This window comes from Plasmodium sp. gorilla clade G2 (assembly GCF_900097015.1).
Source record: "Plasmodium sp. gorilla clade G2 genome assembly, chromosome: 14".
NCBI lineage: Eukaryota > Apicomplexa > Aconoidasida > Haemosporida > Plasmodiidae > Plasmodium > Plasmodium adleri (nom. inval.).
In genome coordinates this window covers 2,360,039-2,375,038 of record NC_041706.1, presented here as the reverse complement: position 1 = coordinate 2,375,038, position 15,000 = coordinate 2,360,039, and the positions used below count along the sequence as shown (strand labels likewise).

At 16.3% G+C, this 15,000-nt stretch overlaps 6 protein-coding genes across 6 annotated transcripts; 1 reads left to right on the top strand and 5 right to left on the bottom strand.

Moving 5' to 3' along the window:
- Positions 1-160: 160 nt before the first annotated feature.
- On the bottom strand, positions 161-364 carry PADL01_1461300 (40S ribosomal protein S28e, putative; the record flags this gene model as incomplete). The annotated part of the gene is made up of 1 exon (XM_028684913.1): positions 161-364. One exon carries the CDS (start codon positions 362-364, stop codon positions 161-163), a length of 204 nt encoding a protein of 67 aa, XP_028540944.1.
- A 1,815-nt stretch (positions 365-2,179) lies between these two features.
- Positions 2,180-2,731, bottom strand: PADL01_1461200 (U3 small nucleolar ribonucleoprotein protein IMP3, putative; the record flags this gene model as incomplete). The annotated part of the gene is made up of 1 exon (XM_028684912.1): positions 2,180-2,731. The coding sequence occupies one exon, from the start codon at positions 2,729-2,731 to the stop codon at positions 2,180-2,182; it is 552 nt and encodes a 183-aa protein (XP_028540943.1).
- A 931-nt stretch (positions 2,732-3,662) lies between these two features.
- On the bottom strand, positions 3,663-6,431 carry PADL01_1461100 (conserved Plasmodium protein, unknown function; the record flags this gene model as incomplete). The annotated part of the gene is made up of 3 exons (XM_028684911.1): positions 3,663-5,994; positions 6,133-6,277; positions 6,377-6,431. The coding sequence occupies 3 exons, from the start codon at positions 6,429-6,431 to the stop codon at positions 3,663-3,665; spliced, it is 2,532 nt and encodes an 843-aa protein (XP_028540942.1).
- An 818-nt stretch (positions 6,432-7,249) lies between these two features.
- On the bottom strand, positions 7,250-9,384 carry PADL01_1461000 (conserved Plasmodium protein, unknown function; the record flags this gene model as incomplete). The annotated part of the gene is made up of 5 exons (XM_028684910.1): positions 7,250-7,328; positions 7,743-7,809; positions 7,924-7,970; positions 8,116-8,201; positions 8,320-9,384. The coding sequence occupies 5 exons, from the start codon at positions 9,382-9,384 to the stop codon at positions 7,250-7,252; spliced, it is 1,344 nt and encodes a 447-aa protein (XP_028540941.1).
- A 744-nt stretch (positions 9,385-10,128) lies between these two features.
- On the bottom strand, positions 10,129-11,524 carry PADL01_1460900 (apicoplast ribosomal protein S10, putative; the record flags this gene model as incomplete). The annotated part of the gene is made up of 5 exons (XM_028684909.1): positions 10,129-10,204; positions 10,402-10,657; positions 10,794-10,915; positions 11,032-11,228; positions 11,369-11,524. 5 exons carry the CDS (start codon positions 11,522-11,524, stop codon positions 10,129-10,131), a joined length of 807 nt encoding a protein of 268 aa, XP_028540940.1.
- A 791-nt stretch (positions 11,525-12,315) lies between these two features.
- Positions 12,316-14,241, top strand: PADL01_1460800 (snRNA-activating protein complex subunit 3, putative; the record flags this gene model as incomplete). Its single annotated transcript, XM_028684908.1, has 1 exon — positions 12,316-14,241. One exon carries the CDS (start codon positions 12,316-12,318, stop codon positions 14,239-14,241), a length of 1,926 nt encoding a protein of 641 aa, XP_028540939.1.
- Positions 14,242-15,000: the final 759 nt, after the last annotated feature.

Below are 15,000 nucleotides of genomic sequence, written 5' to 3'. Positions count from 1 at the left end.
CCATCTTTTCATAGTTATTTTATTTTATTTCACTTTATTTTGGTCTTTTTTCTTCTTTTCTTTTTCTTTTTCTTTTTTTTTTTTGTATGTGGAGATGAAAAAAAAATACATACATAGTTTTACTACATTCTGATACATTCAAAAAAAAAAAAAAAAAAAATTAACGTAATCTTCTTGCTTCTCTTTCAGTTTCTAATAAGGCTAAGATATCACCTTCTCTTACTGGACCTTTAACATTTCTAATTAAAAATCTTCCTGCTAATTCTGAATCTCCCATAAATTGTGCCCTTACTTGTATAACACCTCCTCTGCTTCCTGTTCTTCCTAATACTTTTTCAACCTTTGCTAATTTTGATTTTTCCATTATTTATTTTAAGTAAAAATTAAAACTTTTTTTGAAATTTTAAAATAAATATATAAATATATTATTTTTATAATTAAACAACAATTGTTTAATATTATAGAGTAATTTTTATTTAATGGGGAAATTATTTTTATAAAAAAGTTTATATAATATATATATTATATAATTATTTTTATAATTTTTATATTTTTCTTAAAAATTATATAAAAATAAAAAAAATAAATATTATTATATATATAAATAATACGTTTATATAATTAATATATATTATATTTTTACCTATTTTGTAAATAAAATTTTTATTATTATTTTTTTTTTTTTTTTTTTTTTTGTTAAATTAAAATTTAAGTTTAATATAAAATATATTATTAATTATATATATATATATATATTTATAAATTAATATTTAAAAAAAAAAAAAAAAAAAATTATATACATATTATAAATATATTAATATATATATATATATATATAAATTAAAAAAAAAATTCATCGTACATATAACATTTATAATTATATGTAGTATACGATTGAATAACTATAATATGTTGATGGTATTTAAAATTATATAGTATATTTTTATTTAATACATAAATATAATATATATATATTATTTTCTCTTATAAATTCCTTATATATAAAGAAATATAATAAAGAAAGAAGTTTTTTTTATAAATATATTATAATAATATATTATTATTATATATATATATATATATATATATATATATATATATTATATATATATATTATATAATAATATATATATATTACGAATATACAGAACTATGCATACTTAAATATAAAATATATATAATATATATATATTTATATTTAAATACATTTTTTTTATTATGTTAAAAAAGTATTATTTTTTTCACAAATATTATTTTCATTTTATAAAACCTTTTTTTTTCTTATGTCATTATTTTTTAAAATTTAAAATTTATTTTTATTTGAAAAAGCTACAACATTTATTTTATTTTATATGCTTAAGTGACTGAGGTGGTATATAATATATTATATATATATTATAAATATATATAAAAATATATAGATATTACTTGGTTGTTGGTATTTCAAAAAAAAAAAAAAATATATGTTTTATAATAATAATTGTTGTAAGAAATTTTATTATAAATTATATATATATATATATATATATATATATATATATATGTATATATTTATTTATTTTAAAAATATAATATAAAATGTATAACATATTATATTATAACAAAATATATAATATTTTTTTATCTTCAAAATAAACAAACATATTTTGTGCATATTATATTGTTATTTATATTATGTTTATGTTTTTTTATTACACATTATTTTTTTTTTTCCTATATGTAATTTTAAGATGAAACATTTTTTCATTATATTATATCAAGGTATTATGTATATGCATATATATTGTAATATATTCATAAAAAAGGGAGATATATCTGTTTTAAATTCTTTTAATTATTTGAATAAATTAATTTTTTTTTTTTTTTTTTTTTTTTTTTAATTTTGGGTGTTTTAATTAAAAAGTTGTAAAAAATTCAAACGATAAAACAACAAATATAAATACAAAAAAAATAAAATAAAATAAAATAAAATAAAATAAAAATTGTAAAAAATATATATATATATATATATATATATATGTGTATATATTTCTAAATAATACATATATATATATATATATATATATATTTATATATATGTATGTATCTTTGTATATATTATCAAATCGCCTATAAAGAATTGTAAAATTTTTGTGAATGTGTGATTTTATATATAATATACGTTAAGGTGATTATAATATTAATTTCCTAACAACTCATAATCATCTTTACTTTCTTTATGTTTTTGTATGTGTTTTAATATTTTTGATCCATCTGCCCATTTTATATGATCTTCCATATTTCTATTTATATGAAAAGAAGGATTATTTATTACGTTATTTCCAATTCTTATATTTCCATGTTGAATATATGTTATGGCTAGCTTAATTGTTTGAACAAATTTTAACCTGAACAGTAAGACAGCTAGACGTCTCCTACAAAAAGATGAAACAGTTATTTTTTCACATTCAGCTAGACTAGATTTATAATTAATTAAACCCATATCATATAATTTATCTAATAATTCATCTGTCATTTTTATGCGGAATTCATCATTTTCTGGTAATAATCTTAATTTTGATACTAACTTGGTTATATATCCACATATTTTATTATATTTTGTATAGTCTTCTCTGTTTTGTATTACATATTTTCTTAATACTTTTACTTCTCTTACATTATTCGTCCTCTTCCAGTCATAAAAATTTACTTTCTTCAATAATTTCTGCTCATGATATTTTAATTTCCTCATATTTAAATTAACATAAAAATAAAGATTAATAAAAATAAAATAAAATAATATAAAGTTGTACAAAAAAAAATAAAAAAAAAAATGCTATATCCTGAATAATATTATTTTTATTTATTTTTAAAAAATAAAGTCATGAAAAAAAAAAAAAAAAAAAAAAATTATTAATAAAGGACAAGAAATAATAAATAAATTATTATATATAATTAAATAAAATAATACAACATCACAAGTTTTACATAAAAAGAAAAATATATATTATCACATAAGAAATATAAATATAAAAATTAAAAGTTATTATATTACTACATCTTTTAATATAATAAATATATTCTTATAAAAAAATAATATTTTCAAATATTTTATCCCTTTTATTTTATTAATCTTATAAATCTGTTATTTATATTTTTTTAAAATTATATTTATAAAAATATATAAATTAATATATAGTTATTTCTTTTTATTATATTTTATATTTCTATTATAATATATATTTTATATATTTTTATATATTTTACATACCCCGGAAGAGTTTAATATATAATATGTTAATTAAATACAAAAAAAAAAAATAAAATAAAATAAATTATATATATGAAAACAAAAAAATAATTAATATTTTATTATTCTATGATAAATATAATATAAAAAATTATATATATATTTACTTATTAAAATCAATACTTATAAAAAAATAAAAATTAAAAAATATATATATATTAAAGATTTTCAAAAAAAAAAGATTAATTTTAATTTTAAATGATATATTTTTAATTATATATACATATATAATATTTATATACCATTTGCCCTTGTAAGTGCTCAATATATATATATATATATATATATATATATATATATATATTTATATATATTTCCTTGTTCTAAATAAAGGTTATATTATTCGTAAAAAAACTTTAAAAAAAAATTCATGTTACTTTTTAATTTTTTTATTATGTTCAATATAGGCAGGTACATCCATAGGTAGTGTTGTATCTATATGTATGTTGGATATGTGATTATCATTTTCATTAATCTTTTCAATATTATTTTCAAATGAATTTTTAATATGTAAGTGTGGTCTCTTTTTTTCACGTTCATTGAAATCAATAATTTTTAATTTTTCATTTGTATATAACTCCACTTCATCTAGATTATCAAGAAAATTTTGAAATTCTTTAGAAAGAATTACATGAGCATTAACTCTTTCAAATGAGTCTAAATCCTGCATTAGATAATTATCATCATCATCTGTAATATTATAATTATTATAATTATTCTTTTTATTATTATTATTATTATTATTATTATTATTTATATGTTTATAATTCTGTGACACTTCATTTAGATATTTATTTAAATTTTCCGTAGTATTCGTTTTATATTCTGTTTTAATAGCAACGTCATTTTTTTGGTATGATATATTCTGTTCATCATTATCATAAATTATGTCATTTTTTATGTGAATATTTTGTTGAGCTGGATTATTTGAATTATTGGATTTAATTGAATTAAATGACTCATCAGAGTAGTTTGAATTGATTGAATTAAACGATTCGTTAGAATTATTGGATATATTAGATATATGTGATTTGTTAGATATATTTGATATATGTGATTTGTTAGATATATGTGATTTGTTAGATATATTTGATGTATGTGATTTATTTGATTTATTTGATTTATTTGATTTATTTGATTTATTTGATATATTTGATTTATTTGATATATTAGATTTATTTGATTTATTTGATATATTTGATATATTTGATTTATTTGAATGATTAGATGAATCTTTATTATATGAAGAATTTGTATTTTTTTCATTCTTTATCATTCTATAATTCATAGCTGATTCTTTCAAATATGAATCAATATTTTTGCTAAGTTCTTCCTTAGTATGTTTCTGATTATCTGTTTCGTTGTCTTGTGTTTTTTCCTTTTTGATAAAATCTAAACTTATGGATTTCATAGAACTGAATAAGGTGTTACCATAAGTACGATAAGCATTATTATAACTACTATTATTATTATTATTATTATTACCATTATTATAACTATCATTATTATAACTATCATTATTATTTTTTATGTTTATATTTATGTTGTTGTTGTTTTGAGAATGGTCTTGATTATTTTGCTTATTATCTTCTATGACATTATTACACAGATGATTAATCTTTTCGTAGAATTCGACATGTTCGTTTTTTTTTATGTTCATGTTATTTTGCCTTAGTTGATCACATATATTTTGAAAGTGTAAAGTATCTGAATATTTTAAAATATTCATTTTAGATTTTATGAGTAATTGAAATTGTTTGAGATGACTACATATATATATTGTATGTTCCTTTCTAATAGGTATATTTAATTTATATATATTATCTCTTAATAATACACCTTGTGGATAATTAAATATACCTTTATATAATCTGACTTGAACTATTTTATCTAAACACATATCATTTAATAGATATCCATGTATATCTAACCAATAATTTTTATAATCAAATTTTTTTATATTTGGATCATTAGTTGATGATGATGAAATAATATTCAATATTGTTGCTTTCATTGAACAACGTGGTAAACAATATACATTAATATTATCATTAATATCACATAAAGGTAATATTTTATATATATTTACTGTTACTCTTAAATGTAATTTCATAATATATATATTCGATCCATTTTTCTCTTCATTCAATATATTATAATCACTATTTAACATATTAAATTTAAATCCAAGACAATTAAAATATTTACAATTATTATTACCACAAAATTTTGATTCTATAATTGTATTCATATTATCCCATATATGAAACCATTTTCCACATTCTAGGTATTTACAAACAATTGTAAATTGTATTATGTAAGATAATAAGCATTTTTCAATATGATTATTATGATGACTATTATTATTATAATTATAATGGTCATTATTATTATTATGGTGATTATTATTATTATGGTGTTTATTATTATTATGGTGATTATTATTATTATGGTGATCATTATTATTATGGTGATCATTATTATTATCATCATTGTTTGAATTACCTTCCAATATTAAGGTAATAAAATAATTCTTATCTAATTCATCTATTAACCTATTCAATATAATTCTTGTGTCATTATCATTACTATAACATAATATTACCTTATCAGATACACAGGTACCCATTATATGATTTTGACTCTTCATAATTAGGAACCTAGTTATCTGAACACTATTCCGAATGGGAGACTGTAATTCGTTACTAAAAAAAAAAAAAAAAAAAAAAAAAAAAAAAAAAAAAAAAAAAATATATATATATATATATATATATGTATAATATTAATATTATTAAACAATACATATTGTATCTTTATATATATATATTTTATTTTAATCTTACCCTAGGACAAACTTATATCTCCTAATCACCAAATTTTCCATGTGTAATTCCATATAAATTATAAAATCATTATTATTTCTATTATCATCTGGTTTGTGTTTAACATTCATTTCGATATTTTCTTTTACTTCCCTTTTTATAGCAGCTACATCAAAAAAAAAAAAAAAAAAAAAAAATAATAATAATAATATATATATATAATATGACATCCATAAATTTAATCATCATATATAGATTAACATACCAGATAAAAGCTGTTTTTTAAATTCTTCTGATGCATTATTCAAATTTTCATTCATTGTTTTGTTTTCTTTTCTTTTATTTTCATCTATTTTATTTTATGTTTATTTTTTTAAGTTAACATATTTATTAGAACAAACCCAAAAAGAAATATATATATATAAAAAAAAAAAATTTTACAAAAAAAAAAAAAAAGAAGAAAATAAATATATAAAAATAATATATGATAAACAAATAAATCAATAACATGTATTATATATTTCATTAATTATTGTTATAAAAAAAAAAAAAAAAATATAACATACATTTAGAAATATAACTTTTCTATTCCCCCTTGATCAATATAAATAAATAAATAAAAATATATATATATTATGTATATATATATATATACACATACATATTTATATAACATAAAATATATATAAATAAATAAATAAATAAATATATATATATATATATATATATATATATATAATGAGGAAATAAAAAAAATAAAAAGAACATATCGCGTATGTCATAAAATTATAAAAAATTAGAAAACAAAAAAAAAAAAAAAAAAAAAAAGAATAAAAAGAAAAAGTATATTATATGATTTTTCAAATATACATAATAATATATATATATTTATTTATTTATTTATTTATTTATTTATACACATATAATATCTATATAATGTACATATTATTTTACCAATAAAATGTAGCATATAATAGTAGAAGACCTACATTCAATATAAAAATGAATGTATTAAATTATGATATTAATACTATGTTGATGATATCACGGGAAGAAATATATATACACACATATATATTATATCATATTATATTCATCTGTATTTGTATTTGTATTTGTATTTTTCTCTTCATATTAACTATATCGAACTATATGAAGTTAAATCTGATAAAGGTTGTATAAAGTAACATAAATGAGTACCATTCATATTATATTCCCTTGAAAAAATAAAAAAATAAAATAATAAAATATATTTAAATATATATGTGTATATACGTATTTTTTAAATTATATTAATATATTAATATATATATTATATATATATATATATATATATACATGTGCAGGGAGAAAAAAAAATGAATAATAAATATGAAAAGAAAAATTCTGAAATATGATATTAATAAAAAAAGTATGATAACAAAAAATAAATTATTAAAATTAAGTAAAAATAATAAAAGACACTATTAAAATTGTCTTTTTTTTTTTTTTTTTTTTTTTTTTTTTTTTTCCTCTCATATTATTATTTATTATTATGCATATATGTGTAGCAAATTAAAAAAAAAAATAAAATAATAAATATAAAACAACACATGCAAATGATACATATATAATATTATTTTTTCTTTTACTTGAGAGTAAATTGAAATCTTAGTAAACCATTATCTTGAAAATCCAAACGAACATGGGAACTTATTTCTTGATAAAAAAATAAAAATGTAAATATTATAAGTTATAATAATGAATAAATAAATAAAATATATATATATATATATATATATATATAATATATATATAATATTTTTGAATTACTTAATGCTTGATTAATTTTTGATATATCTTTAATTCTGTAATTAAATCTATTAAAAAAAAAAAAATAATAATATATATTTATGTGTACATATTATGTATATATTATATATATATATGTATGTCTTTTCCTTTTTCTTAATTTTATTTGCTATTATTGTATTTTTTTTTTTTATTATTATTTTATTTGCTTACGTTTCATTTTTTAAACTTTTATATTCATCAAAATTTTCTTTGGGCATTAATTGAACAGCTCTTTCATAATTTTTATTTTTGGTTTCCTAAAAGAAAATGAAAGTACTCAGATATTATTATAAATACAACATATATATATATATATATATATATATATATATATATATATATATGCCTTTTATTATTTATTTATTTTTTTGTTACCATTTTTAGTATACATGTAGTATCATTTTTATACTCATTTATATAAAACGTAATATATTGATCATTAGATTTTATAAGATATTCAAGATAGAAAGACAATATTTCTGATTGTAAGGAAAAGTAATTATAATTATTACTTTGAAAACTATATTTTTCTAATTTATATATTTCAGAATAATAATCTACTACAATTTTTACAAACGTTTCAGATGTATCACCATCTTCATCTGTTAATTTAAATATTAATTTATGATCTGCATAATCAAATTTTATATTTAAAATAATTGCATCTAGAAATTCCAAGGCTCTTAATAATTCAAAAGGTGATACAAGGAATTCAAAATAATTTTTTTTTTCATCAATTTCTTCATATATTTTTTTCCTAATATTATATTCATTTTCATTTTCATATTTCTCATTATCATTTATTTTTAATGGTGATAAGGATTTTAATTTAATTACTTCATTTTCATTATCAAATGCATGACCAGTATATAAGTTATCAGAATTGATACTATTTGTTTCTTCTTTAATGTAATTTTTTTTTTCATTATCATAGGAATTATTTGAAAAATAATTGTCACAATTTTTTATACTGTAATTAGAATTTGTAATATTTTTTTCTTCATCTATAATATTTTTTTCATCACTTATAATATTTTTTTTTTCATCACCTATAATATTTTTTCCATCACCTATAATATTTATTTCATCATCATTAATATTATGATTATTAATTTTCCTTTTTTTACATGCATTGTTATTTTCACATATTATTGTCTCTTCTATATCCTTTTCAAATATATTATAACTAGAGAAACAATTAGAATCCATATATAAAAAACAGTAAATCTGTTTACATTTTGATAAACTTCTAAGCATTAAACCATCATGATATAAATTAAATAATATAAGGCATTCTCTCTCAATTATATTATTACTACTGTTCTTTTTAAAATTTACGTTACTCTTATTATCGTCAACAATTAATAAAGATAATGCATTCTTAAAAAAATTTACATTCTTAACAGAAAAATGATAATTCGTCTTAATCTCACTATTCATATTTGTAAAGAAAGGAAAATATATTTAACACATATGTATATATATATATATATATATGAATTTTTTTTTTTTTTTTTTTTTTCACAATTTGACATCATAATGTGTTTTTTTTTTTGTTTTTAATATATTATACACATTTTGTTTTTTTTTGATATTCTTCATTCTTTAAAAAAAAAAAAAAAAATATATATTATATATATATATATTCAAATAATGTAGTAACACCTATTTAAAACAATTCTCATACTAATAAAGAATTTGTGAAATATATAGAAAAATTAAGAACAATGCCTAAGAATATAACTATTATATCTTATTTGAAAATATATTAATATAAAAGGAGAATGTGTTAAATAATTTTAATTAAACAAAAAAATAAAAATAAAAATATATATATGTTAAAATTTACACATTTATATATATAAATAAGCATATATATAAATATTAATATATATATATATACATATTTACCATTTTAAAATTTAAACATATTTGAAAAAAAAAAAAGGGAAGCGAAAGAAAATAATATCATATAAATATATATATATATATATATATATATATATATATATATATATATATGTTTATATTTATAACTTCTATACTGTTTTATAAAAAATGAACAAATACATAATTACATAAACAAAAAAAATACATATATATACCTTCACAAAAAAAAATTAAAATAAATAAATTTATGATAAACATATTATTGTTTCAAAAATATATCTATCTCTATGCCAATCAATCAAAAGATAAAGATTCGATTTTCTTCATTAACTCCTCATTTTCATGGTACCACTTTTTCTTTTCCATTGTTCTATAAAAAATTAAAAAATAATAATATACACATGTAAATTATATATAATTAGAACTTGGAAATTAAGATATATTTTGACTAAAAAATACAAAATATTTATATACATTATATAAAATAATTATAATAATACAGTCATAAAAAAAAAAAAAAAAAAAGAAACACCTTTCACAATTCAAATTAAGGTTTATAGTACTTACTTTTTGTAATAATGCTTTAATATTTCTAAAGGGAATTTATATAATTCGAAAAAATTTCTTGGTAATTTGACATTCATATATTTAGAATTCTCAAGTAACAAATCTACATATTTTTTTTTTTCTTCAGCATTATATAAGTTGGTAAAATATTTACTGACATATTTTTTCTTCTTTAATTTTTTTACTTCTTCTTTTGACAATCCTTTATAATTCTCTTCAAAGTAATATTCAAAACCTACAAATCTGGGCAATTTCACTGACAAGAAATTTACAACTGTAAAGAACAAAACATAAATAAATAAATAAATAAATAAATATATATATATATATATATATATATACATATATTTATATTTATATTTATATTTTTATATATAATTTATTTATCTTACATTCAGAATTTTTTATAGGAACAGAAGAGTTCAAAAAAATATCTAATTTACAACTGTATTGTTTTATTTCGAATTGTTCTCTACTATCTTTATCCACATGAGGAGATCTCAAAAATGTAAACCTAAAATGAAAAATAAAATTATCTACATGTGAACATATAAATATATAGATATATGCATATGTTTACATATATATATATATATATAATCCTAATGTGTTCTCAAATATATATTTTACCTCTTTCTTATTGTCTTTTGAGGAATTGGACCTGCTACTATAAACTGAGGATATTGATTTAACTTTTCTTTCACATTAAAAACAGCTTTTTGTAAATGATCGGAAAAATAGGAACTTAATATTATTCTCAAATGATAATTCTCAGTCCATTTTTTTATTATATCTTTCTTTTTTAAATCATTATTTACTTTTTCCAACTAACAAAACAAAATATGAAAAATATATATATAATAAATGAATAAATATGAATATAAATAAATATGCACATATATATAATATAATATATATATATAATATATATATGTATATGCTATTTTTTTTGTTTTTTATTAATTACATTGTTATATAATTTTGATATCCTTCTTGTATCTTTTTTCCACTCCCTAAAAGTCGTAAATCCTGAAGCGGATTTTATTTTAAAAGCATTACTTACATAAGAACAAAAAATATTATATAATGTCAAAAAGGAAAAGATATAAATGACTACATTCATTTTTTTAAGTTCATTTTTTCATATTCATCTTTTCAAAAACATTTTTTCATTTTCATTTTCTCTTATTTTATATTATAATTCATATAAATTAAAATAACTTCTTTTTTTATCAATAATAAATATAAATATAAATAAAAATAACAAAATAAAAATATTACATATATATATATATATATATATATATATATATACATATATTATTATTTATTTACTTATTTTTGTTTAGTTTACACATATTATCATTTCATTCTTAGACTAATCCCAAATGTACAGAAATATATTTATTCCCTTTTCATATATTTTTTTAATATTTTTTATTTAGTAATATTCTTACATATATATTATTATTTTATTTCATTTATAAATATTCAAGTTCCCCAAATTAACAAAATTATTAATATGTATAATATATATATATATATATATGTATATATAATAATAATACATATAAAAATATATGTATATATATATATATATATATATATATATATAACACCGAATCATTCATCATTTCCCAAACCTAAATATACATAATAATATGCATATATTTTATTCATTTTTTTATTTTTTTCTGTTATAAAAAGACCGACTACATATATATATTATATATTATATATTTATATATATATATTTTTTTTTTTTTTTGTCATATATTTTTCTTTTATTATATCATCACATAATAAATCATTATTTTTTTTTATTTATTTATTTTTATTTATTTTTATTTTTTATTATTTTTTATTTTATTTTATTTTATTTTATTTTTTTTTTATTTTTTTTGTTTCATTTTTATGGATGAAGGTAAATATTTCTCTTTTCAAATACCTATTCCTCATTTTTCAATAGATTCCCTATTTAATAAAGACGATTTTGATTTCTACAAAATAAAATATAATGATGATGCAAGTGGCTTGTCAGAACATTCAGAAAATGATAATTCCAACAATAAAGAAAAACAAGAAGAAGATTGTGCTGATTATGAGAGTGAAAATGAAAAGCTTTTTATGAAATATCTTAAAAATATTGTGAGGAAAGGAAATAAAATGAGTAATTCAAATTGGGAATGTCCTGAGATGAATGAAGAAGGGCAAAGGATAGAAGAAAGAAATGAATATGTTGAAAAAGATAAAATATTGGAAGAAAATAATGATGATCAGTGTGATGAAAATGATCAAGTGTTCAAAAATAATAATAACAATAATAATAACAATAATAATAATAATAATAATAATAATAATCATGACATCAACAATAATAATAATAATAATTATGATGATGATGATGATGATGGTGATAACCATAGGTCATATAAAAAACAACGGGTATACAACAAAAGAGATAATAAAATTATAAAAAAGAATTTACATCTTTTTGAAAAATATCCAAATATACCAATAAAAAAAGAATTAGAAAATCAATGGATCTATCAAAATGTGAAATCAACATTTAATATCAAAAAAGTAAAAATTAATAAATTTAAAGAAGAATGTGATAAAATTAAGAAAAGACTAAAAGGCAAATATTATGAAGAAAACTGTGAAGAAAAAAATTTTAGATCTGAAGAATATAAAGGAGATACATGTATAACAAATCATAATTCAACTTATAAAAAAGAATATATTATAAAATATTATAATTATCTTATAAAAATATTATTATCAGGTATAAGAAATCCAAATATTGATGAAATCATTAATCATATAGTATATTATAATTGTAATAATTGGCAATATAAAATAGATATGAATATTTTAAAAAAAATTGCTGATATTAATACTAATGAAAACAAAATTTTAAATCGTACTAAATGTTATATTGAATGGTTGCCAAAAATGGAGAATAATAGTTTTAATAAATATCAAATCATATCAAAATTAAAAGAAAAAACTATATCGAAAACATTTAAATTAGTATGTGATTTTAATAACACATTATTAAAAGCATTATATATTAATCAAAATTTAATACATAAATATTTTACACATGATAAAAATCAAATATATAACAACAACAACAATAATAATAATAATAATAATAATACATATAATATAATAAAAAATCAAAGTTCAAATGATATTTTTATAATATCAGTTTGTTTTTATCATCCTATAAGAGGAATAAAAATAGCTGAATATGAAATTTTATCAAATCAAACATTAGCAAATTTGACAGATGTTTTCTTTTGTTTTGATACTTCCAATTATGGATTACCAAAATGTGATGGTTCATTATATTTTATTGATGGTATATTATATCCAGATTTAAGAAGTAAGAATGCTGTAGATTATTCTACTAGTATTATTAATTTTTATAAAATGAAAAAAATGAAAACAAATTTTATTAAATATCCATATAAAATAAATCAAGATCAAGCTATTCTTAATCAAATCGAAATACCTCTATTTAAAAAATGTTGCTTCTTACATCAAGGAACTTGTGAACATAGAATTGTTTTTAATAATATAAGACAATATAATAAATTAAGAGATAAACATTTCTCAAACTATCCACTTAGAACATTCAAACCTAATATATCAAATAAATATTGTATATCTTGTCATAAAAATATTGCACAAAAAATTGTATTAGATTCATACTTATTAAAAGAAAACCCATCCTATATGTGTAACCATTGTTTTGATTTATTTCTAATGGATAAAAATAATCAACCCATTGATCCATCAATGAAATATTTTGATTACATAGATGATGTGTAATTTTATATAATACAACAATAATGTAACAACATATATATAAATATATATATATGTAATATATATATATGTTATATATATCAATATTTTCTTATTTGCAAAAAAAAAAAAAAAAATTTTAATTTATTCATATTTTCTCTAGTAATATTCATATAATATTAATTTTCATATTATATATATATTTTCAATTTTTATGTGATTTTCTTAAATTATACCATTCTTTATTTCTTATTATATTTTTTAAAATATAGGAAAAATTCATAAAAATAATAATTTCACCTGTTGAAATATTAACGAACATTTTTCGTCATCCGACAAATATTTAGTATTATAAATAAATAAACAAATACATATATATATATTTATTTTTTTTTTTTTTTTCTTTTTATTTAACTTTTGATGTATTATCATATAAATAAATTCTCAAATATATTTATTAAAAAATATAAATATATAATTATATAATAAATATATGTTTTTTTTTTTTTTTTTATTTTATATTATTAAGTGTTTTCCTCTTTTTATATTTTTACATAATAAAAAAATATTATACCCAAGAACTAATTTATCCCCTCAACTCTACCACAGAAAAAAAATATATATAATATAATATAATATAAATATAATATATAATATATTATATATAATATATAAAATACGCATACCTAAGTCTATACAATAAATATATAAATTTTATATATATATTATAATATATAATATATAATTTATTATATTATATAATATATGCAATAATTACTTTCC